The sequence below is a fragment of the Erithacus rubecula genome (assembly GCF_903797595.1).
Source record: "Erithacus rubecula genome assembly, chromosome: 21".
Lineage (NCBI taxonomy): Eukaryota > Metazoa > Chordata > Aves > Passeriformes > Muscicapidae > Erithacus > Erithacus rubecula.
Window position 1 is genome coordinate 5,366,357 of NC_136673.1, and position 24,346 is coordinate 5,390,702.

The 24,346-nt window shown below is 52.4% G+C and overlaps 1 protein-coding gene across 6 annotated transcripts; it reads left to right on the plus strand.

Moving 5' to 3' along the window:
• Positions 1 to 165: 165 nt before the first annotated feature.
• SH3GLB2 (SH3 domain containing GRB2 like, endophilin B2) lies at positions 166 to 24,065 on the plus strand. Of its 6 annotated transcripts, XM_079324421.1 has the most exons (12): positions 166 to 393; positions 8,112 to 8,253; positions 8,537 to 8,665; positions 9,327 to 9,460; positions 9,922 to 10,014; positions 13,693 to 13,755; positions 17,830 to 17,853; positions 20,273 to 20,362; positions 20,559 to 20,659; positions 21,144 to 21,158; positions 21,738 to 21,999; positions 22,647 to 24,065. In XM_079324421.1, the coding sequence occupies exons 1-12, from the start codon at positions 331 to 333 to the stop codon at positions 22,752 to 22,754; spliced, it is 1,224 nt and encodes a 407-aa protein (XP_079180547.1). In that variant the 5' UTR covers positions 166 to 330; the 3' UTR covers positions 22,755 to 24,065. The 6 variants fall into 6 exon arrangements, with proteins under 6 accessions (XP_079180547.1, XP_079180542.1, XP_079180543.1 ...); XM_079324416.1 differs by lacking the exon at positions 21,144 to 21,158 and having other exon boundaries at positions 175 to 393; XM_079324417.1 differs by lacking the exon at positions 13,693 to 13,755 and having other exon boundaries at positions 175 to 393.
• The last annotated feature ends 281 nt before the right edge of the window (positions 24,066 to 24,346 follow it).

Genomic DNA, 24,346 nt, shown 5'->3' on the forward strand with positions numbered 1-24,346 from the left:
GCCCGCCGCCGCGCCAATCGGAACGCGCCCGGCTCGGGGATGCGGCGGCGAGCGCGGGGGAGCGGGAAGGGAAGGGGCGGGGAGCGCGGCGCGAGTTCCTATTGGCGGGCGCTGACAGCTCCCCCGCCGCCGCCGCCGCGCTTAAAGGGGCCGCGCCAGCCGCCGGCGCCCCGCCCGCCGAGGCGCTGCCGGGGCGCACGGGCCCTGTTGGAAGTGGCAGCCCCTTTAAGACGCGCGGCGCGGGCGTCACCCGGTGGTATAAAAGGCGGCGGCGCGGCGGGCGCGGTGACAGCGGGGGTGCGGTGCGGCCGGGAAGGCTCTGGGGCCGCCATGGAGTTCAACGTGAAGAAACTGGCGTCGGATGCGGGAGTCTTCTTCTCCCGCGCCATGCAGGTGAGGCGGGGGTGTCGCCACGGCAGCAGCAGCGCCCGGAGGCCGCGGGGCGGGAGGTGCGGGGGATCCGCGGGTCCAGGCCCGGCGGAGCCAGGGGGGGTTTGCTCGGACCCGCGGAGGCTGGAGAGGGAGATCGGAGCTGGGCGGGTCCGTCTGTGTGAGCCGCAGTGCCCGGAGCATCGCCCCGGCCGTGGCTCTGAGGGCAGAGCCCCGGGATGGTGCTCGGGATGCGGGGGACAGTGCGGAGGGAAATTCGTGCCTGGCGTTTGTTGTCCTTAAAGGAACAAAGCTGTGTGAGCTGGCACACGGCTGCTTTGTCCGTGCCCAGAGCCACCGGGAAGGGGTGCAGAGATGTGGAACAGCTGCCCAGGGAGGGCTCCCGCTCTGGAGACATTCCAAACCCACCTGGGCCTGTTCCTGTGTCACCTGCTCCAGGTGACCCTGCCCTGGCAGGGGGCTCGGACGGGACGATCTCCAGAGATCCCTTCCAGCCCCAATCCTTCTGGCGTCCTGTGGGATGGTCCCTGGGGACTGGTGATGGACGTGCCCTGCACCCGCTCTGCACTCCAGCCCCTGGGGAGGAGCAGGAGCTCCGGGGCTGGGGTGACACGGGGGCCATTTGGGGATGGGAAGGAGCCGCTGAGAGCGAGCGGCTCGGGCCTCACAGGGCAGCTGAGACATCAGCACCACGCCAGGAACGGGCAGCAGCCGAGTTGGGGTTTAGACTGGGAATAGGAAAAGGTTCTTCCCCAGAGGAGTGGGGCCCCGAGCGGGCTCCCCGTGGTCCCAAGGCCTGTAGAGCTCCAGGGGCGTTTGGATGATCTGAGGCACAGGGGGATTCTTGGGGCTGTTCCTGTGCACGGCCAGGAGTTGTACTGCGATGATCCTTGTGGGTCTTCCAACTCAAAATACTCTGATATTCACAAGCTGGAGGTCAGGAGCTTCTGGGGATGAAATAACCCGCCCTGGAGCTGTGAATAAATTTGGATACACATGAGAAGTAGAGATGCAGCAGGTGGTGAGATGGAGCTGCTGAGCGTATTTATTTATTGGGCATAATGTCTGAAAAAACTGCTCTTGTTTGGCCAGGAGAGGAGGGAGGCAGGTCAGAGCTGGTTGGGATCCTGCCTGGGAAGTGAGGTCCAGCTGGTGACTCTGGGTCTGGGCTTGTTGCTCTGCCTATTGCATGGGGGCTGGTAAACAAACAGCAGAGCTGCCTCGTTCCAGACCTTCTGTGCAGTGGAGTAAAATCCTGGCTCTCTTGAGCACTGGTCTCCTGAAAGCAGATATCACCTCCTGTAACTCTGCCAGTGAGTCATATGTTATGAAAAAGGGAAATATTAACTACAGGTGCAAAACAAGGAGCAGATGGAAAGCCCAAAGATGCCGTTCTCATGCAAATGACCTTGGATGCAGAAGTAATGCTGGAAAGAAATCTTATGTTTAGAAGCCTTATTGTAAGTCTCTGGTAAGTGTTTTTTAGCTCCAAGGCGTAGGAAGGAGACAGGCCTGGGAACAGTGTCTGCACACAGTGATTCCAGAGCAAGGAGGCGTTTATAAATCGTGGCTTTGCCTGCTACACCTACTCCACTGTCTCGTACATGAATATTCATATGCCTAATTGCAGTTGTAATTTATTGAAACCAAGTGGCACCAGCACTTGTGGACAGCAGCAGGAGTGTAAGCAGGGGGAATTGGAAGGAAAGACATCTGAGGCTGAAAACCACCTCATGAGGGGTCACAGCTGGGTGAATTCAGCCTTTTTGGGTGTCTGCAGAGCCCTGGTGTGGGTGAGCCCTGACCCATCTTCCCCAGAGCCACCACTGACAGCTGAGGTCTGCTGTGGGCAGTAAGGGCTGGGTTTGTAGCACTCTTGAGCACTGCAGAGGATCTAGGATGGGAAAAAATCTCTCTAGAAAAAGCTGTTTTCTGTAGCATTTGGAGATGTTTCCTCCAGCTCCAGGCATTTAACAAAGTGATGTTTTACTGGAACTGCAGCAACTGGGAGATAAATGGACTGGCCATTATGTGCTGTTCCACTCAGACAGCATCAGCTCCTGCTGTCTGGCAGAGCTGTCTGACCAACACACAGGAGCTTGACTTGAGCTGGAGTGAGGGCTCAGCCAGGGGCAAAGGAGACAGGCATGGTCAGCACAGCACCTCTGGGCTGGCTCAGGGCAGGAGTGGTTTGAAACCTGTCAAATACTACCCAGCATAGGTACTGGAAGAATGGCTTTGGACTAGCTCCTAATGACAAAAAAAAAAACCAATAAAAACAGCTCAAATCCACTGCTTCCTTTACATGGCTCTCCCTTGCTCAGGCTTCAGTCACAGGATCCCTCCAGAAAAGCAGAGCAGACAAAGTTGGGGTAGGAAAGCAGTGAACAGCTCTACTTCCCTGAGTGGGGAATGAGCTTCTGGGTTTGGGCACTGCAAGGGTGCAGAGCTTGTGCAGGATTCAGCACTCACCTGCACTGACACTTGCACTGCCATCAGATCAGTACTGAGGGTGCAGCACCTGCAGGCAGGCTCCTGACAGGACACTCTTCATCCTCACTTGAAGAAGAGCCCCTCCTTTGATCAGATGCACCTTCCAGTTATCAGTAAGTGTGTTTGATCCCAAACCTTGGCCAGTGGAAGCTGTGGCCACACCTTGGATGTCTCTGTTGTAGATAGGCTGCAAGCCAGGCTCTTTCAGGGATGTCTGGAAATAACTGTAGGTGTCTGTCTTTTGTCAGTTCTGATGTAAACAGGCTCTGGGTGAAAATGCCCAAGGGTGAATACAGCTTTTGGATGCTTATCCCCCCCTAATGTCATTACTAAAACAGCTAGGGGCTGACTTAGCCTGTCTTGAAGCCCCTGCAGACAGACAGACTCCCCCTGAACTCTGGTGATATAACAGACTTTTATCATTATTAGATGAAATTAACCCTCTGCTTGCTGACCTTAATAGTGTTCACACTTTAAAAGTTGAGAGAGCAGAAGCTGACCCAAGGAAAGGACAAAGTCTTGGTGGAGACCCAGCCAGGACAGGTGACCCAAGCTGCCCAGAGGATATTCCATACCATAGGACATTGCTCAGCAATAAAACCTAAGAGAGAGGAGAAGGTGGGACATTATTAGAGAGCACATTTGTCTTTTGGAGTAACCATGGCATGTACTGAGGCTCAGCTTCCCAGGAAGTAGTCCCACATCACTTGCAGATGGGAAGAAGACAGGAAAATCTTTTTGTTTCCTTTGCTTCCAGACACAACTTTTTCTTCATTAAACTGCCTTTATCTTGAGCTATGAGGTTTTTCCATCTTATTTTCAACCTCCCTGTTCTGCTGAGGAGGGAAATGATAGAGAGCCCTGGTGGCATCTCATGTCCAGCCAAGGTCAATCCACCACCACAATGTTTTTCCTCTCTTAAATGCCATGCTCATGAGTTAACCAAGCTGTCCCTGTAAATGGCTTCCTTCTGTCCTCTAGCACAGTTTCACTTGGCTCCCAGCCTGCCTTTCCTGATTCCTGGTGACCAAATACTTGGAGCAGACTCTATCTGGTCCAGAGCTGCTGAAAATCAGGTAGTTTTCAGATGCTGAGTGGCTTCTTTCCTACTGCAGCCCTGTGCAAAGAGGGAACCAGATTTGCTCAACTGATTGTGTTGTGTTTTTGATCACCAAAAGAGCAAATGTTACTGTGTTTTTTGGGCATTTTGAACTATTTGGAGGCTTTGAAAAACCCAACAGTCTAAATCTTCTGGCAGGTACAGGAGACTATTCCTGGTTTAAATCTCCTGGCCCTGGTTTGATCTTTGTAATTTAAAGTGGAAATTCAAAAGTAATGTCCAGTTGTATAAAATGAGGACCCTGCAAATGGCACAAGGGCCTGAACTGTGCCACTAGACAGTGGCTGCAGCCACCCTGACAGAGATCACAGCATACAGGCCTGGGCCTTTATTATACTGGGATTTTATTCCCCTGACTTATCAGGAGAGGAAGGTGCTGATGCTTTCAGCATGGGCTGTTTTAAAGCCTAACTCTGTCCTTTAGTCACAGGCCCAGCCTGTCTGATCTGTACCTGTGGTACAGAGGGGCCCCTCCAGCTCAGCACTGTTTACTGACCCTGCTGACATCCCATTCAAGTGTCTGCCAGCCTCTTGGGGAAAGGGGCTTTTCCCCAGCTGTGAGTGCTTGGGGCAGCTCCCCTGACTGCAGCCCAGCACTTCCATGCTCTTTTTGGGCCTGTGGCCCAAGTGCTGCTTTCCTGCTGGGTCACCCTGTTTGCCCACCTGGGCCCTGATAAAGCATCTCTTGTTCCTGCTGGCCAGCCAAGTGTCTCAGAGGAAACCCAACCTTTGGCTGAATTATTCATGTCCTGGAATGCAGCACAGCTCTGCTCTTCCTGGAGAGTGAGAGTGGCACTGACAAAAGGCTGCCCTGCATTATTAAGCACCTGCTGTGGGTCAGCTGCAAGGATGTTTCCTGCAGGGAACAACCTCTCAGCTCTGGCTCATGATCCCAGGAGGCAGATCTGGAAATTGGTTCAGGGCTGAGGTTCTAGAAAACAAATGGGCGTAGTTCTGCCACAGCAGGATGGAGGAGCTGGAGGTTCTTCTCAGCACTGCAATTGCTTGTGCTCTGCCAGCCCTGTCTGTCTCTCTGGGGATCTGCACCAAACCTGTAAATCAACTTGACAAAACCAAGTAACACTCCCATTTGTGGCAATCTGTTGTAAAACATAGCAATGCTTCTAGTCTGGGAGCAGGAAGACATAAAAATCTGTCTTTTTACAGTCAAGAGGCTTGAGGGTATGATCAGTTTGCTTGTCCTGCATCTCTTGGTGTCACCATGAAATCTTTTCAGTCAAATTTCTGTGTTATGAAAACAGATTCTCAGGAATAGAAATCCTTTACAGGGGAGTTCTGCCTGAAGTGCTTGAGTAGCCAAATTTCATCAACTGCTGTTCTTCTACCCTTCTTTTCACTGGGCAGCCAGGGAAGAAGGGACCAGCAGATGAGACCTGTTGCCACCTAAAATCTCAGATTTCCACTTGTACCAGGCAAAAACACAAGGCAGCTCATAGGTCAGTGTAAGTTACCTGTAATCTCCTGTGATGAATGTGCTTCCAGGAGAGCTTCATCTGATCTATGGTAGGCTGCTCCTGCTGCAGGTGATCCTGCTCTCCTTGCACTTCATGGCATCCCCACTAGTGCTGTGAAGTTGGGTGGGCTCTCTGATAGGTCTAAAAAGTCACATTAGAGGTCAAACAGCTGGATCAGCAGCTCTCTGTGCCCAGGGAGGAGGGGGCAGCACCCAGGGCAGCCCCTGCAGTGAGGCACCAAGCACCCAGGCTGGGTTCAGCACATCCAGCTCCTGGGCAGGGGTCAGGGGGACACTGAGGGGTTTCAGTGTCAGTGCAGTCACAGCCTCCCATGCCTTGCACTTGCTTCATGCCCTCCTTTCCATCCCTGAAAGAAAGCCTGAATAAGAGATTGTTTTCTGGCCTGACCCTTTGGAACCAGGGGCTGTGGCTGAGTTCCTGCCCATCCTCCCCTTCTGGCACAGCCCCCAGGCTTGCCCTGATCCTGCTGCTGCCCTCAGCAAGACAAACAGCTTTAGTGCCTGACTTGAGATAAGAATTGAGTTTCTGAGCTTTGACAAGTGCTGAGCTGTGACCCCTGCACTGAGTTACACAAAACAGCCACAGAGGACAGTGATGCCAAAGATGCCACTTGCTAATAAAGCAAAGGACCCCAGAGCTGCAATGGTTCAGGACAGTGGTACTGTGGAGATGCTGGAGGGCTTCAGCAGTGACCTGGCACTGCAGCAATGCTGTAAGAAGCTGACTCAATTCAGCTGATAAGAAACTGGGTTTAGGTTTGACAGCTCCCGGGCAGATGCTGGTGCAGGATAAACCTAAACTGCAGGAAAAAGAGCTGGACTTGAAAGTGAGCTGAGGTCTCAAAATGCTGTCTGGGAAAAGGGGGCGAGAGAGGCTTATCTTTACATCAAAGACTCTTGGCTTGTTAAGGAAAGATCTTAAACAGATGACTCAAGAATTGGTGCCAAATACCTGGGAAGTCCCAGTTTGCTGCATGGCAGTGACTCAGCCCAGCCTGGCAGAGTCTGAAAACAGCTCTGGGCTCCCAGCAGTGACAGAGGAAAGCAGCCCCAGCCACTTTGAGCCATGTGTGAGCCCCAGAGAAATCTCAGACCAAAACAATACAAACACCCTCTCACCTTGAATCTGCTTTTACCTGTGCCCAGCAATGGCCAGGGGACCATGGCAAGATTTTGGTAAAATTACATGGCAGTGACCAGGGGCTGCTGATGCAGAGGAGAGACCAGCAACAGGATCCCTGTCCCTGCAGCTGAGGATCTGTCACCACCCACATCTGGCACTCCAGTGGCTGAGCTCCGACCCTGCCAAGCAGGTCGCTGTGTAAACATACCTGCAGGGCCTGTATATCTCAGCATCTGTAACAGGACTCCAAGGGCTCTTTGCCCCTGCTCTGGGCTCTCCCCCTCTCTGTTCCCAGCATTGGGCTGGATGGGAGAGGAAGGAGCTGCCCAGGAGGGGCAGCAGGCACCAGGACCCTGGGAAGGGGCATCTTGGCCCAACTTGAGCTGAGCTCTGGTGTAGGGAAGCAGAGAGGAGAAAGTACCAGGGGTAGATCAGACAAGAGCAGCATTTCATCCAAGAGCTTTAGCCAGGATTTAATCTTTGGCATCTGACTGTGCCAGTATTTCTCAGTACCACATCCTGATGAGTCAGCAATGGCATCAGAGACCATTTACAAGGGTTAAGGGACAACTGGAGCCTCTGTAGGAACCCAGATGGCACCACTGTCCAAAGGGTCTTTTAGCATGATCCAACAAGATGCTGGTTCTGCCAAGAGCAGGGAATAAAAATACACTGAAATTGGCCAAATTCACTGAAAGGATCAAGTGGGAAATGGGGATGGGACAAGAGAGAATGGGCTCTTCTCTCAGAAATCCCTCAAGGAAACAATGAAGGGTGTCCAGACCACCTGAGGCTGCATCTCCAAACTGACCAACCTGGTCAGATGTCACTGCCCAGTATGAAAACTCTGGAGACACTTGTACAGCCTAATTGTGCCTGCTGCTAATTTTAAATTTAAAAGTAATTGCAGAGGGAGGGATTGTCCATTGCCAGTATGAAGCTGAGTGCTGAGAAGAGTTGAACAGTGTTATGTTTCCATTCCCTGCTTCAGAGTGTGTCCCAGAAGAAGTGTCACTTGCTGGGAGTGGTTTTATCTAAATCCTGAGTTTGAGTTTCAGGTGGTAGTGGCATTCCTGACCCCTTGGGTTTGCAAGACACAGAGCTGGTCAGCAGGAGATGAAGGGATTTAGCACCTTCCCTCATGTGAAGGCTGTCTGTTGCTCTCCTGCATGAAGCAGAGAAAGCCATGTGTATATTTAAATAGATCCCTCACAACTGCAATATTTTTGTACTAGACCTTATTAAAAGTTACTTATTTTGGAACACCTCTCAAACCTATTTTTAGCCCAATGCTTGTTCTACTCTTGGGCAAAAAATTTGCCCTCTTCACCTGAAGGTGCCTGGGAAAAAAAGAGGGACACCTTGGAGGGTTTTTAGCTCTATTCTGAGGTAAAAACACAAGACAAAAGCAGCTTCACTGTCCCTTATTAACTCTCTAACACTAAATTTGCTTTGGGAGAACAGACTTGATGACTGCCTTCTTCTTGCAGTTTACTGAAGAAAAGCTGGGCCAGGCTGAGAAGACTGAACTTGATGCCCACTTTGAAAACCTTCTGGCCAGGGCAGACTGCACAAAGAACTGGACAGAGAAGATCTTGCGTCAGACTGAAGTTCTGCTACAGCCAAACCCCAGTAAGTCCAGCTTCTCCTAAGGCTTGAAGGACAAATAGCACTTGGAGCTCAGTGCTGAAGGACATGGCCCCTGGCAGAGAGCCCTGCAGAGTTTGTGGGGTTTGGGAGAAATGGGCTTGTCCTTCCCTGTGCAGCTGAGAGCACCTCCCAGCCTGGGGCTGGGCCACCTGCTCCTGGCACTGGTGCCTGCTGTCCAGTGCATCACTGAGGACTGCATGGGGTGGGCTGTCATAAATCCCAGTTCAGGGACCCTCTTTCCACCTCCCTGGTGTTCCCATTCCAGGTGCCAGAGTAGAAGAATTCCTGTATGAGAAGCTTGACAGGAAGGTGCCTTCCCGGGTCACCAACGGGGAGCTGCTGGCACAGTACATGACAGAGGCAGCCAATGACTTTGGGCCAGGGACACCTTATGGTAAGTCAGCCAGGCTTATGGAGATGTCCTGGGAGTCCATCCCTCCCCAAGAGAATACCCTAATACAGACCATCTTTCTGCTCTTAAATCCTCACAGTTGTCCCATCCTGGGGGGATTTTGGGCTTCTTTAAGCAGCAGAGCTGCACAGAGACACAGCCTTCACTTCCAGCTGTCCTTGCCCCTGCCATGAGCTTTGTTCCTGCTCTCCAAATCAATAGCTGTTCAATAGTGAGTCCTGTTACAGCCAGAGCAGCTGTAACTGCATCTATAGCCAACACTGCCTCATCAATTCATGTTTTCTGCTCTGGTGCTTTTTAATTTGCTGCTCTGTTCCTGTGCCTTTGTTTTATGAGGCAAAGAAGGATCAGTCTGCGCAAGCAGGTAGAGCAGTAAAATATATCAGTGGCATAAACGCCTCAGCAGATAGATAAGATCAGAACTGCCCTGAGAGCAGTGAAAAGATGCCTCAGGCCACCAGCAGAGTGGGCAGGGCTGGAGCTGGTGTGGGACAGGCACAGTCACCTTGCCCAGGCAGGTACAGGTGTGCCCGTGCCCCCTGCATGGCACTGTGAAGCTCTGGGTGAGCTGCCAACTCTGGGTGAGCTGAAGCCAACACAAGTGAATGGGTTTCTCTGGAGCTGAAGGTTCCTGTTGTTGCAGGAAAGACTTTGATCAAAGTTGGAGAGACTCAGAGGCGCTTGGGTGCAGCAGAACGGGAATTCATCCGCTCTGCCTCCATCAACTTCCTGACCCCACTGCGCAACTTCCTGGAAGGGGACTGGAGAACCATCTCTGTAAGTGTGGAGCAGGGGAGGGGAGGGAGGCTTGTCATGTCCCTGGGGACAAGGAGGGCAGGGGGAGAGGGAAACAGTGCTAAGAGATCCCCTTCCTTTCCCTATGGTAATGGATAACTCCATAGCTCTCCCCTTGAAGAATGCAAGGATGAGGGAGTGCCAACCCTAGATCTGCTCAGGCTCCCCCTCTGATAGGGAAGGGTTGGCAGCTGATGTGCATGAGGAAAGTAACTCATTTCCCCACTCCTGCAGCTTGTGGGCACCACCCATCACAGGCTGCCCTGTTTCCAGGAGGTTATCCTGTATCCCTGGCAACCAGCCCCAAAACTCTTGCTAAGGGAGACGAGCATAGCAACTGGTTCCGTCTCCCTGGCATGTTTTAATAAAGAAATAAATTTGATTCCTAAGTGATACCACATCCCCTCCCCAACCCTGTTGAAGCTCTGTGCTGTGCCTTGCAGAAGGAGCGGCGGATCCTGCAGAACCGGCGCCTGGATCTGGACGCCTGCAAAGCCAGGCTGAAGAAGGCCAAGGCTGCCGAGGCAAAAGCAGCGGTAACTCCTCCCCTCACCTCCCTCCCTCCCTTCCCTCACAAGTCCTTCTGGCCCCAGGACTTGGCTCACGTGGTCAAAAATTAGGTTACCCTGCTGTGCCCTGTCTCTGGCAGGCATGGGTGGGGGAATTCCTCATCAATTCCTCATCCCTTCCCTCGTGGAAGGGAACCAGGAGCAGGAGCCCTGTGCCTGTTTCTGAGACATCCTCCCTTGGGGGAATGGTTGAAGCAAACAGTTTGAGCTTCTGGACTCTGGAAACTTGCACTTGGCCCAGGCTCCTGCCTGATCAGGGTTGCTGGATGAGTTGTGCTAGTCACTAAAATGCAGCATCTTCTGAGGATTTGCTAATTTTCACAGGGGATCTTGAACTAAGCCAAGAGAGAGCTGAGTTGAGAGGAGCACGAGGGAAAGGCTGGAGCTCTGCAGCAGTCCCAGCCTGTCAGACTAGTTAGGATTCTGCCAGCTCCCAGGCAGGAGTGCTGTGGGAGCCTGGAAGGGGTGGCCAGAATCAGACTGGCTACAAGGTCTGTCCCTGAGCCTCTCTGCTCACTTCATGGGGCTCTAGTTTACAGGCCTGTCTTGCTCTCTGGCTTTGGGGAATTTATCACACTGGGCATTGATGGGTTTCCTGGAGGGCCTGGTTGGAGCTGGTTGTCATCCTGTAGAGCTCTGGCTGTTGGCACAAGGACCTGCCAAGTTCTGCTTTTGCCTTGGGGCCAGGAGCTCAACTGGCAAATGTGTGCAAGTCAGAATCAGGCTGTCCTTGTCAGTCAGAATCTGGGATGCACTGGGATACCAACCCAGCAGCCCTGCTATGAGCCCATTTCTAACCATCTGCCAGCTGGGCCTCTGGCCTTGTCTCTCCCTGGGTAGCCAGTTCCCAGATGTTCTCCCTTTCCTCCAGCTCCAGTTACATCCATGGCAGATGGGGAAGCTGTGCTAAGCTCAGCAGCCTCCATTAGCAGGTCTGACAGAGTGCTCAGACCTACACAGGACAGCTGTGAACAGTAGTAGCTCCCCTTTTAAAAAAGCCTCCTCTAATCTGTCAGGTCCCCCAGATCCTCTGAAAATAACTTCAGGAATCCCCCATTCCCCTTCTGGAGGGGACAGTGCCCCCAGTGTCAGGGGGAACTGGTGGCCATTGCTTTAAGCTCAGATCAGAGCAGGAATTCAGATGCCCCCTGTGCTTCCTCCCTTTCCACCCTCCTTACCTTGCTTCCTACAGGAGGTGATCCCAAGGCCTCTCACCTGCACACACATCCCTGGTTTAGGGACTCCCCTGCAGCTGGAAAAGAAAAACTTTGTTTCCCACTGGAACTTTTGAGGTGCCCAGGCAGGTGCAGAGCCAATCCAGGCTTTCCAGGGTGTCCTCCCCAAGCCAAGCCTCAAAGTAGCAGAGTGGCTGAAACACTGAGCAGAGCAGCAGAGCAAATGCAGCTGCTGCTGTGGGGACCCATCTCTCACCCAGCTCAGCTGACAGGTGGGGTGCCTGGGCTCTGGGTGCCTCCCTGACTGCTGGATCACAAGGTGGAAGCTCCCAGCACTGGGGAGAGCTGGTTCTCTGCTCTAAGCACCTCATCTAGATCACAGCATTCTCTGTAACGTGCCTGGAGTCCTGTGTCACACCTCCCCATCCAAGCTGAAGTATCCCAGCTCTCCCAGCTCACCTCTCTCTTGCTGCTCTTCCCCTCTGTAGTGCAAATTTGTGTTCCCACAGCTTCTGTCTCCTGATGTCCCTGGAGTGCTGCTGCCCAGACCTGTGAGCTGCTGTGGAGCACCTGGGCTTGTGCATTTCCCACAGACTCTGTGCTTTGTCCTTCCTGTTGATGCTGTTTTGTTTACTAACCTTTTTGTTTTGTTTCTTTGTAATTTGCTCAGTGTGAGGGAGATGTGAGTATTGACTGTGCTAACAGTGCTGTGATTATTTTTTTTTTCCTTTAACACCTCTCATTGTCTCTTTCCCATTTTTAAAAAGAAAATTCATATCTCCTTTGTCCCATTGGGACAGGCCCTGCAGCATGTTCTGAGTGTGATCAGGGCTGTGGCTGCCTGGGGAAGGTGCTCCAGAAGGATGGGAGTGTCAGACCTGCCTGCAGCCCCTCTGGAGCATCCCTTGGGTCCATCCACATTGCCTGCAAGCAGTGCTCAAGAGAGGCAGGGGCTCCCCTGAAGACCCCCTCGGGCTCCTCCAGGTGGGCTTGGGTGCAGTCCCTCTCTGGAAGGGCAGCCCAGAGAAAATGACAGGCAGGATGATCTGGTTGTGCTGCTGTTCTGCCCCTTCTCCCCATTACCAGAGTGGAAGGGGGATAGAGGTCCCTTTTGACCACTGCTTGCAAATACAACTTCTTCATGCACAGAAGTACAAGAGAAGCTTGCCTCCTTCATCCCATGTGCTGTGACTAGTTTTGGGACTCCCTGGAGACCAGGGAATGGGAGGAGAAGTTTCTTCAGTTGCTCTTGATCATCAAAAACCAAAAAGCATAAGCATCTATTTCTGTGAGACATCCTTTTTCCCAACAGGGATGAGTCCAGCCTGCTTGCTATGCTGGTCTCAAACCTCCCTGGTGCATTTTTCTCCCTATATTCAGGTTTAACTTGCAATAGGAGTTGCTCCTCCTTATTCCTTCCTCCAGCCATCCCTAAAACTCCTAAATGGTATGAGAAAAAAAATGGTTGGGACTGCCTGACTGCTCTTCCACACACTGGTCACTCATTCCAGCCAGCTGCTTGGGGCCCAGCAAAGTGGGTCAGTGTGTATAAATGGATCTGGGTGACTGCAGAGATTAACCTGGGAGAGAGAACAAGGGGCCTGAGGGGATTAATGCCAGAGCTGGGACCCAGCAGGGCTGGCCAGGAGGATTCCTGATGTTGGCAGCTCATTGGTTTGTGTCTTTAGGTAGTGCTACAGCCAGAGGCCATGCCAGGAGGAGCCTGGTCTGGTCTGGACTGAATGAAAGCACCACATTGTGGTGGTTAATGAGCCCATAACTGTGTGGGGGTGGACTGGATTCATTGCACTTCCAATGAGGAAATCTCTGGAGTTCTTCATGCCCCAGGGCAGAAGTTTAGATGTGGAGAAGGTGGTTTGGAGGCTTCCTGACCTCTGGGATGAAAACTCCTATACTGCCTTTGGCTAGACCTGGCTTGGCTAAGCCATGTGCCTTCCTGAAAACAGCAGATCTGACTCTTAGGAGAAAATGTGAGTTGGGGAGAGTGAGAGCAGTAGAAGACACTGTGGGAAGGATGCTCCAGTCTGGTAAACACTCCTACTTTAAGGGCAAGGCCCTGCACAGTGACTGTTGGCAGGAGACAAGGGGAAGGGAGGAAGGGAAGTCCCACAGGGCTGAGCAAATGCAACAAGAGCAACCTGCTGGCTGCAAGGCAATGGGAATGCCTTTGGGATCATGCTGTAGGAGCTGATAGCTGGAAGTACAGAGTTCCTAACAGCAGGAGTGTCTGCTGCTCAAGCCCCAGGTGTGGCTGCACAAGCCAATCCACCTCCCACTGCACAAGCCTGGCTGAGATGTTGGGAGACCTCCCTCCTGCCTCTCCTCAGAGCCCCAGCAAAGCTCCCAGCACAGGCAGGAAACAAGCCACTGCTCTCTTGTTGCACCCACCACCCAGTGCCTGCTGTTGACTCCTCCAGTGCCTTGTACATGACACTCTATTCCCCCCCAGGCTGTGCCTGACTTTCAGGAAACCAGACCTCGTAATTACGTGCTCTCCGCCAGCGCCTCAGCGGTAAGATCACCTGCCCCTGGATCCTGCCTCCTCCTGGACTCTGCCTCTCCAACCTCCTCCTGCCCCTCTCTCTACCTGACTGAAACTCAGCCCTAGTGCTCTGCTGTTTTCAACATTTTAATGTGACATGGGCTGCCCAGGATTCCTCTGACTGGGCCTCGAGGGTTCCCATCACTCCTGCTCAGGCTCTGCCCTTTGCAGCTGGGTTTGCTTTCCACCAGCTTCCCTGCCAGCCCTCTTCCACATTTCTAGTGAGAATCTTCTGCTGGGTTTTTATTGCTAGGGGAGCAATTGGGAGGAACAACCTCCAAGGGTTTCTGGATGGTTCCAGCTGTACAGTGGCAGTATCAGCCACACATGTGACTGCCTGAGCTGCACCATGGTGTCACTGTCAGAGGTTTTGAAGCTGGTCAAGAAAACAAAGGTGGAAGAATCTCTCTGCCACCAGTGTCAATTACAGTGCAGGTTTGTCTGTTCTGCAAACAGAGGTCATTTTTTACTGTTTCATTGTGTTGGCAGCTGTTCCACAGCCAGATGTACCCAGGGTGGGTGAACAGCCTGCTGTGTCTCCACTCTGTTGCACTGAGTGGATGTGGCCAAGCAATTGACTTCCCATGCTGTGTTCATGGCTCCCCATTGCACAATGTCACATTTCTCGTTAAAATGTTGAAAACTGATCATCTTGCTTCCTAACTAGCATTCAGAACAACACTGATGCCTGCTAACAGAATAATCTGGAAGTGGCTTCCACAGATATGAAAAAGGACAGCCCAGCCTTCTCAGAAACAAAAAACACTGTGGAAACAAGCTGGATTTGGTTAATGGGAAACCCATCCCATTTGGAGACAGAGGTGTGCCTGAGCTGACAGCATCAGTGTTAGTTCCTATGGGAGTCTGTCCTGACCTTCTTGGAGAGAGATGCTGGGATCAGAAATAGCTTTGCACAATATCTAGAAAATTATTTCCATCTGTCCCAGGCTCAGTGATGAGAGTCCTGCAGAAGAAGCTGATCCTGCTGATGCTGCAGCAACTGCTCAGTTCTCCTGTCTCCTAAGCAGCTCAGAGCCAGCTTGTGGCTCTGGCTTTTCCCTTGGGAAGGTCTGTTCCCAGGGACTGCAGTTAAGCTCTAGGAGACCCAGAGGAGAGAAACTGGGATTTCCCTGCCTCTGAGCAGACCAGGGCTAAAGCACACCCAAGGACAAGCCTTTGTACAATGTGCATTGGCACCTCATGGAGTGCCCAGACACTCAGCTGGACATGCCCAGCCCTCACCAAAAAGAACCTTGATCTGCTTCTGCTCTATTGCAAACCTGTGGGGAGCAGGGGCCACATAGAGGAACAGAACAGGAGAAGAGATTTTTGTGAGGTTTTTAGCCAGCAAGTGTCTACCCTGGGTCATGTGTGCCTAGTTCAGTGCTCCCTCATCAGGCTCAGCTAGTGCTGGTGGCACTGGCAGTGAGCAGGGCTCTGGGAGAGCAGCAAGCACTGACCTGATCAGCTTGGATTGCTCAGCCAGGCCTCCTGCCAGGAGTGCCTGTGGGAGATGTGCTGGCCTCAGCAGTGTCTGGCCTTGTGGCTTCCAAACCTTTCAGAGGCTGCAGTTGGTGCTGAAGAGCCACCTGAAGTCCAGCTGCAGTGGCAGGGATGACCTGAATTACAGTTTGCATCTCTAATTAGCAAAACATCAGCCCATAACAACAGGCTGAGCCCAGGCTGCTCCCTGGCTCTGTACAGGCAGGGCTGCTTTGCTGCAAGCTCTCAAATCCCAGCATTCATCCCAAGGGGTCAGGCACTGCAGCAAGGTAGGAGCTCTTCATCCTGTTGCTCTGCTTTTCTTCCAGGCCAGAGTCCTTGTGCTACTTCTTAGTGTGCACTGACAGTGCAGAGCAGTGGCTGCTGCTCACCTGGCTCTTGAGCTTGGCTCCTTTCTGCAGGGAGGGGTTGCTTATGCCCAAGGTAACAGCTTTGTCTTACAGGTGAGCAAACAGGTCAGCTCTCTCCTGGACCACATGCCCTCAGCTGGGCTCTGATTTGAATTCTAAATTTATATTGTTGTTTTTTTGGAGAGGTGGATAACATGCTGCTTTTATTTTTTTTTTTTTCCCCTTCCATGACAGGAAGGCTCAGGTGGAATTAAATCCAAGAAAAAAAGCACCTCCCTTGTTTTCTATGAGTTGGAGGCTGAGGAGCTGTTTCTCCTCTCTCCCACACTGACCTTTTGTTTTTGTGTAAGAAGGTGTTCATGAGCTGTGCAAGCCTAAATATCCCTTTCAGACCCTGCCATGTGCTGTACTCCTAGGAATGATTCCAAGAAAAACATATTGAGTATCTTGAAGAGGATTCCTCTGGCTTGAGCTGGGGTGCAGGAAGACAATAGCAGATGATGGCCTTTTCTGCTCTCTGAGCTGTCCAAAAATGAGCCACACAGAGTCTTAGCCCGGGGATAGAGCTGGGCTGTCCCAGAACACCACAGGGTCAGACCTGGAGGTGGCACAGCAAAGGCAACAGAAGAAAAACAAATTTGGTGGGTGCTGCACTGATTAAATGGGGCTGCCATGGCTGAAGTACTGTGCACAGTGCCTGAGTGGGAAGGCCTGGGATCAGAGGGGAGCTTCCCCTTGCTCCTGTAGTAAACCTTGCTCCAGAACCACAGGGATGTGCTGGCAAAGGCCTTGTGCCAGTGAAGCAGTTCAGGGTCTGTTCCCCAGCTTCCTACAGCATGCTTCCACCACCCCCTTCCAAAACAGGGACTCTTAGAAGAGGAAGGAACCTGTGTCCCCACACATGGTTGAAATTGGCCTTACTCAAGCCACTTCCTGATTTGCAATAACAAAACATCCCCTTAAAAGTTAAAGAATGCACCCACCTCAGCACTTAGACCAGTACAATAATTCTATTGAAGTAAGAGATGCCAGTCAGGTTACATACCATAGAGAAGGAAGCAATCTCAGAAACCTGGCAAAACCTTCCTGCTCCAGCCCCTCCCCAGTACAGGCAGGTCCTAAAGGTGCTCCTTATATTGGCTGCTCAAGTCTTTCTGCACCTGGGGCTCCTCCAGCCCACCTGAGGACAGCTGGTGGGCAAAGCTCAGCTGGGAGAGCCTGGTCCAAGCAGAGCCTGTTCTCCCTCTGACACCCATGTCCAGCACAGCTGCCCTCAGTGCAAATTCAGCTGTGTCCTTCCCTGACCTGCAGAGGTGAAGCTGAGCTGCCCAGGGGTCATTCTCTGGCCCCCCTGGTGTGGGTGTTGCAGGCAGAGTGCTGTGCTCTGGGATCCAGGGGGATTTCACATCTCAGGACTGAGGCAGTAGTTGGCTGCTGAGGAAAGGCCAAGCCAAGGACCTCTGGGAAGGATCAATGTGTTTTTCTGCCTCCTCTCTCCCTTTGCCATTGCTGTGTGTGACTTCTGTTCACTGTTTCATGTCCTGAAGCCAGATCCCACAAGCAGCTGGAGGTATCCAGTGTTCTGCTGCCTCAGGTGTGCCCCTGTGGATGAGGAGAGTAGGAAGGAGAATAGGAAGGAGTAATGTGATGTTTTGCCTGGCTCAGAGGCAGCATCCAGCCCCTGCTTCCTCCTTGCTGTGGCTAAACAGGTCTGTTGGCAGTGCAGGCTGGGTGGATTATCCTATTTCTCTGGACTGTGGCTGAGGAACACTGGCCTCTGTGTGGCTGGAGCTCACAAAGCTCACTTGCCTCTCCACAATCCTAAAAGAAGGGCTGTCCTTCAAAACCAACCTCTGCACTTCAGCAAAGTGAGCCTTGCAGTGCAGAGGGTGCTGCTGTTAATCCTTTTTATCCTGGAGCCCATGGAGTGCAGTGGCTGTAGCAGCCCTGGCAGGGAGCAGAGCTGGCTCTGTGGCAGGGACTTGCTCTCCCATTGTGAAACTGAGCTCGAGGGTGCAGGAATGAGGGGAAGGGGCATGGACCTGGCAGCTGCTGCTGGGTGAAGGGCTGGCCTGTCCCTGGAGTTGGCCTGCTGTGTCCATGGAGGGCCCTGCCTGTTGGTGTTAATGCCAAGTGCCTCACGACGTCTCCAACACTGATCTCCTCTCCTGTTGCTCTGTGGCCCCTGCAGCTTTGGAGCGACGAGGTGGAAAAAGTAAGTACCCAGCTGGAATTGTGCTCACACCTTCTGGGGGTGTTCAGAGGATGGGGGTGCTGTGGAACCCTTCCTGCTCACAGGCAGGGAGGAGCAGGGGCTGCTGCTGTGTCCCAGCCCTGATCCCTCCATGGGGCTCAGTGCAATGGCAGCAGCTTGGGATGAGCCACGTCCCTGGTGGGAGACACAGAAGGCTCAGAACCCTGCACTGAGTGACAGGAGCAGAGGTGATGCTTGAGGTGTGACCCAGCTCTGCTCCTGTGGCCAAGGCTCTGAGCCTCCATGTGCCTCTGGTAGCCCCTGGCCTAATCCATGCAGCTGGTTCCACACAGAGCTGGAGCAAGGACAGAGCATTTCCTGTGCACAGCCCCAGCTGCTGCAGGGAACAGCTCGGTCAGGAGGGAGGTTTGAAGCTTCATGGGGTTGATTCTCTCTGGGTGAGCTGCACTTACCCTTCTGATCCATGGAGGCTCTGGAAGTGAAGTGTGGCTTGTCCATGAAGATGGATGGAGGGCTGAGACCAAGGTGAGCTCTGTGTGGAGCTCCAGCACTGCATGGAACTTCCAGAGACACTTTCTGGGATTCTGCTGCTTTCCCACCTCGAACACCCCCAGCAGGCAGTGCAGGGTGGCAGAAGTTCCTGTGTGCTGTGCATGTTAGCAGCCTGTTGCTGTTACTCCAAAGGCATCTGCAGAATGGACTGGCTGTTCCTGACCCAGCTCTTCCTGTTTAAATCCTTCAGTCCCTCACCAAACAAGCTGGCTACAGTCAGCTATGAGCATGCAAGGATCCCTTCCTCTATCCTGTCTCTTTGGGCTATTCTGCTTGGATAGACCAAAGTGTGTAAGTAAATGTTGAAGTTCTCCATGTTTTGGAGAAGCACAAGACTGGAAGGGGCCTCCCAGGTCACCATCCAGCTCTGGCTCTATAGGAAATTACATCCTGCAGCTGCTCAGAGTTGGCAGGGAGAGGCAAATCCCAGGCAGCACCAAATGAAGCTGGGTCTGCCTGGTACAAGTTTAAATAGCTCTGAATACTGGAGTCTCAGCTCACAGGAGCAAGAATCACTTGGTGTTTTGAAGGCATTGCACTGGTATTTCCTGTTACATTCCCCCTTCTCCTTTAAATAATCCCCTTGATACAGAGGATGCAAAGAAATAGATCAGTTGAGTTGCAGCTTAAAATAGACAAATCTGATTAAAAGACAGTCAAAGCATTTCTTTGTTGTAGCCTGGCTCTACACTGGTAATGCTGGTACCAGATGAGAGCTGTGCTGGCCCCAGCAGCACCTCCAGCTTGTCCTGCTGGGAATACTGGGTCTCCTCTGGGGTCACCCGTGATGTGGCCTCTACTCTGATTCTCTCAGCCTGGCAGGATCAGCCCTCTGGGCTCTATTCCAGACATGTCAGTCCTGTGCCAGAGTGGTCAGGGCATTTCCAAAGCAGCAAAAGGAACCAAGGCTGCTCTCTGATGGCTGCATGGTCCTGGAAAAGGGGAAAGGGTTCTCTTTCCAGTGACCTGGAGCTGAGTGGGTGTCACTCTTCTGTGATCAGTCACAGCACATCCCAAGAGGACACCAGCACTGGTGTAAGGAATACTGCATGCTGGAGAGAACAGGAGGGGATGCTTGTCACCCCTTTCTATCAGCAGGAGGGGAGAGCACGTGGCTGCTCCAGCACTTGTGCAGATCTCCTTGCCAGGATCTATCTGGGTATTCTGCCCCATTGTAAATGCAATGTTTGCTGGGGGGGAGAAGAGATTGATCTCCAGTGTGAGTCTGTCTCTGAATTCCCAAAGCCTGTTATGGAGCTTCCTGATATTCACCAGTGTTTAATTCCTCCTAGCTCAGAATCAGTAACTAAGTCCCAAAGGAGACCCTTGGATAGAAAGTTGAACTGGGATGTTCATCTCCACTGCAGATGCAGGAGCAGTTTGGTAAATGCTGCCTGGCCTCAGCCATTGTTATGTGGTGATAAAAATGAAACCACTGCACTTCCAGAGAGAAGCCTAGGGAGGCTGTGACATTCCTGTACCTGCAGGTGCAGAAAGAAGGGATTGAAGGGACCAGAGCTGGCATGGAACTGACTTCCCACATACCTCAGGACTAACAAAACCTCCCCATCTTCATGTTCTAGTCTTGTGGGAATAGAAGCTTCCCTGCTTGATGCATCAGTTTTGAACTGCCATTCCATCACCTGCAGTGATCCAATGCAGGATTGAGAAGGAATCAAGCTGAAATACAGCCAGAGGTCTCTGGGATCCCAACCCAGGGTCTCTTGTGCGTGCTGCTCAGTGTCCCAGCTGCAGATGGATCCTGCAGCCCCCGTGCCTTGCTGCCAAAGGGGGGGTGTGGAGGTCGGGGCTGCAGGGCAGCACGGGGCTCCTGCCGTGTGCTGCCTGAGCCCCATCCCGTTTGCAGGCGGAGCACGAGCTGAGGCTCGCACAGACCGAGTTCGACCGGCAGGCAGAGGTGACGCGGCTGCTGCTGGAGGGGATCAGCAGCACACACGTGAGTCCTGCTGGGCACCCGGGCGTGGCAGGGGCTGCACAGGCTCCTGCCGAGAGGATCGTGGAGTGCTGCATGTGCAATAGAGGTAGAAGAGGTGGTACCTCCCCAGGGGTACCTTAGGGGAGCAGTAGCTGCAGACAGAGTTTCTCTGCCTGGCAACCAAACTCAGTCAAGCTGATGCTCCTTTTCCCTCCAGGTGAATCATCTTCGCTGTCTCCATGAGTTTGTGGAGTCTCAGACCAACTACTATGCTCAGTGCTACCAGTTCATGCTGGATCTACAGAAGCAACTGGGCAGGTAAGACAAGAGACTGCTTCTACTTCTCTGAGGGTTATTGATGTCCTTACCCTCAGCTCAGGGGCTCTTTCCCCCTCCCACATCATGATGTTGGGCAGAAGTTATAAAGTGGCCTGAGAGCTTCTGATTTTAGAGTGGTGACCAGTCCTGATGGTGGTGGTGCATTTGGAGCAGGCTTTGCCACTGGATTTTTACATTCCTCTCAAAGCATGATGGCCATGGGAATTTGAACATTCTTCCTCTAAATTAGTTAAATCACACAGGACACAAATTCCTGTTGCCAAGCAATGAGCCTGAGCATGCTCTGCTGCAGCAGTAACAAATCCCAGATTCCATATTCCTTGCTGCTGGCTGTACATCCCCTGGGGTGGGCTGGGATGTTTTGTCTGGTACTGTCACACCAGCACAGGCCTGGCCCACGAGGGGCTGCTGCCTCTACATGCTCACTCACATTCCTGTCCCATTCTTTTTTCCATGCCTGCAGCTCCAAAGGAGAAATGTAAGTATGATATTGGCCAGGATGAGCTCTGGGGGCTCTCCTCCCCTCACTGACTCTGGGATTTCTGTGTGATCAATGCCAGGGCTAGGGCTACACCCCCTTAGATAACTGAGCCTGAGCTCCATTACCATCTCTCTCTAGAGAGCCTGCAAAGCCTGGGAGCCTCCAGATGTGGCATCCAGTTCAACAGCATCAATGCCCATCCCTTTCCAGAAGGATTAGCAGGCAGAACAGGTAACACAGACTGTGAGAGCAGGGCAAGGACACAGCACAGTGGACCAGTCAAACAGAGCTGAGAGCAGCACCTGCCCAGCCCCCTGTGCAGTGCCATGTGTCAGTCTGCTACTCTGCAAGCTGGTGAAACAGAGCACTGGAGTCAGAATAGGCAGACAAGTGGCACCTGCTGCAGTCTCAGCACCTGAGAACTGAGGGTGTTTCCCCACAGGAAGGGCAGTGTGGGTTACAGCTGGCTGTGTAGGCAGCAACTCTTGAGCATCACCTCTGCAGGCAGCTGCTGAGAGGAAGAGTCACTGTGGTTCCTCAGGCTGGAGCCTCACTGAGCTTTTTCTCCCATCTAAGATTTTCAGGCACATTCGTAGGCAACGCAGAATCCGCATCTCCCGCAGCCGCTACCTCTCCTCCAGCTGTTGCTGCTGCCACGCTCCCTGCTGTGCCTACAATTCCAGTGGTGCCCACAATTGTTGGGGTGCCCAACACCGTGGCAGAGGGGGTGCTGAACCCCAATGAAGTCAAGCCTCCTGCCAGTGGGACACGCAGGGCCAGAGTCCTCTATGACTACGAAGCAGCTGACAGCACCGAGCTGGCACTTCTTGCAGATGAGGTTGGTGGCTCTCCTGACTTGGATTTGGCTCTAACTGCCCAGCAGCCTGTGGTGTGCCCAACAAGGACTTTGGTTCCTTTTCCTACCCCAAAACTTGCTTTAGAAATACAGTCTTTACCTGGATACCCATATCTGCTGAGTTGCAGTGAGCTTGTGCTCACGGCTATTTACTATTTAGCATCACCCAAATAACTCCTCCTGTTGAAGCCCAACTTTATCCAAAATAAAATACTCCAATACTCACTGTATCTTCCCTGTGACCCTCAAATACAGCTGCCTTATCCAGAGCCACAGGATAAGCTGTTGGCTAGGTGCCTGCTCTAATAATGCTAAAAAAAAAAAAAAGATAAATCACCAAGTTGGAAACTTTTCTTTTCTCTAGACTGAACTTCTGTACTCAGAAGGGATGACATATCAACATACAAAAGTACCTTGAGTCACTCTGGAGAATGAAAAAGCAACAGGGACACTACTGGGCAGTTTTCCATAGATCTTGTGTCAAAGCTGCAGATAGCTCCAGGGGAAGGGCACAGATGGCTGCTAAATGAACTTCAGGAATTACTGTTCTTTCAGTCCCCATCTGACTGAACTTCCTGGCTCTGTCTGCAGAGTAAGGTCCTGTCTAATGTACTGTCTTCTCTCCCCAGATGATCACTGTGTACAGCCTGCCAGGCATGGATCCAGACTGGCTCATAGGGGAAAGAGGGAACCAGAAAGGGAAAGTTCCTGTCACTTACTTGGAACTGTTAAGTTAAATGTTAAGAAGAATGTACAAGCAGAATGCATCCCTCATCTGGCACTTCTAACACAGATTTCCTCATCCGAGACCATTGCTCTTCAGGGCCGACACTCCATTGCTAATGTGGGAATTGTGGGAAAGAAGTGGGGAAACTGTTATGGTGAGGTTTTGGGAAAGGGCTGATGGCACCCAAGACTGAATTTGTTACCTACCAGTGCAGCCTGCTTTGAGGTTAGTCCTGATGGTACAAGATTCCTTGGTTACTTTTTTCCCTTCCCTGCCCTGGTCTTGTTCCTTGCAGTGGCTTTCCCAGGGTGAGCTGTGTCCCTCAGCAGCTGCTCACCAGTTACACTTCCCTCCTGTCTGGTGTGGGTTAGTGCCTGTCTGCCCCTCCTCTCTTCTCCAGCAGTAGAATTGCCCAAGTCCAACCACTGAGCATTCCAGTAGGGAAGTGTCCCACACACCCCCTCTGACATGTCCCAGCACATAAGGCAAGGAGGCTGCAGTTAAAATTTAGGAGCCTGTTAAACCCACCCACCCTGCTCCCCCATGGGAGACCAGCAATGCACAGCTGGCCAAGAGCCACAGTCACTGTCCTGGGGCCTGGAGGCTCCCACCTACCCCTGTCCCCTGAAGCTGGAAGATTTCTTTGTGGAGACCAACCTGCTACCCCAGAGCCTAACCCCAAACCTCCGTGCAAGGGACCATGCATCTTGCTTGCATTTCCTCTGGGAAGTTGCTCTTGGACTGCAAAGTTTACAAGCCTTTTTACAAGCTTTGCTCCCTGTGTTATTGTCCTGGCTTTTCTTTCAGTGTGTCTGTCCAGGCATGTTTTAGCCTGATTTTATTTCCACCCTGAATCACTGATTTAATGAATGTTTCCCCTCCCATGTCAGCAGTGAACAGATTTGGTGCATCCCAGTGCAGAAAGGGACAGTCCCACCTGCTGTGACTCCCAACAAGGAGCTGTTCTTGGCCATACACAAACCATGACCCAAGCTGTCCTGGAGGGATGGGACAGTTTAGCTCAGGTGTGTGTGTCCCTGCTCCCTCTGGAATGAAGTCTTAGCTAGAGCTCACCTAAAGGACTTCCACTTGATGTGTCACAAGTTTTCCACTCGAGCTGGATGGAAGAGAAACTCACCTGCACCAAGCTCTGTTCACACCCTTCCCCTGGGTATGTCAGAACTAACTTTGCTTGTTTATTGATCTTTTGCACTTTCCCCAAAGGTATTGTGACCATTCTAATGTAACAGGGCACTGAGCACCTGTGTTTCTGGGGCTCATGGGTTTCAGCACTTATTTGCCAATAAACAAACTGCCTGACCTCCTGCCTCAGCATCTTCTGTGGGCTCAGGGCTGCCCTTGCTCCCCAGCCACAGGGCTGTGGGAACAAAGAGGGAGACAAAGGGAGCAGCTCAGGTGAAAGCAGTGCCCTCCTGCTACCCCAGCCTTGGAAGCTGGGGTTAAAAGCAAAACAAAGCTGCTCATCCCTCCTGTCCCACCTGACACTCCCACTGCACTGCCAGAGCCTTGTGGTTCCTTTCCCAGCTGACACATCTCAGTTGTACTACAGCTTCAGGGGCTCTGAGAAACAACAGCTCCTCC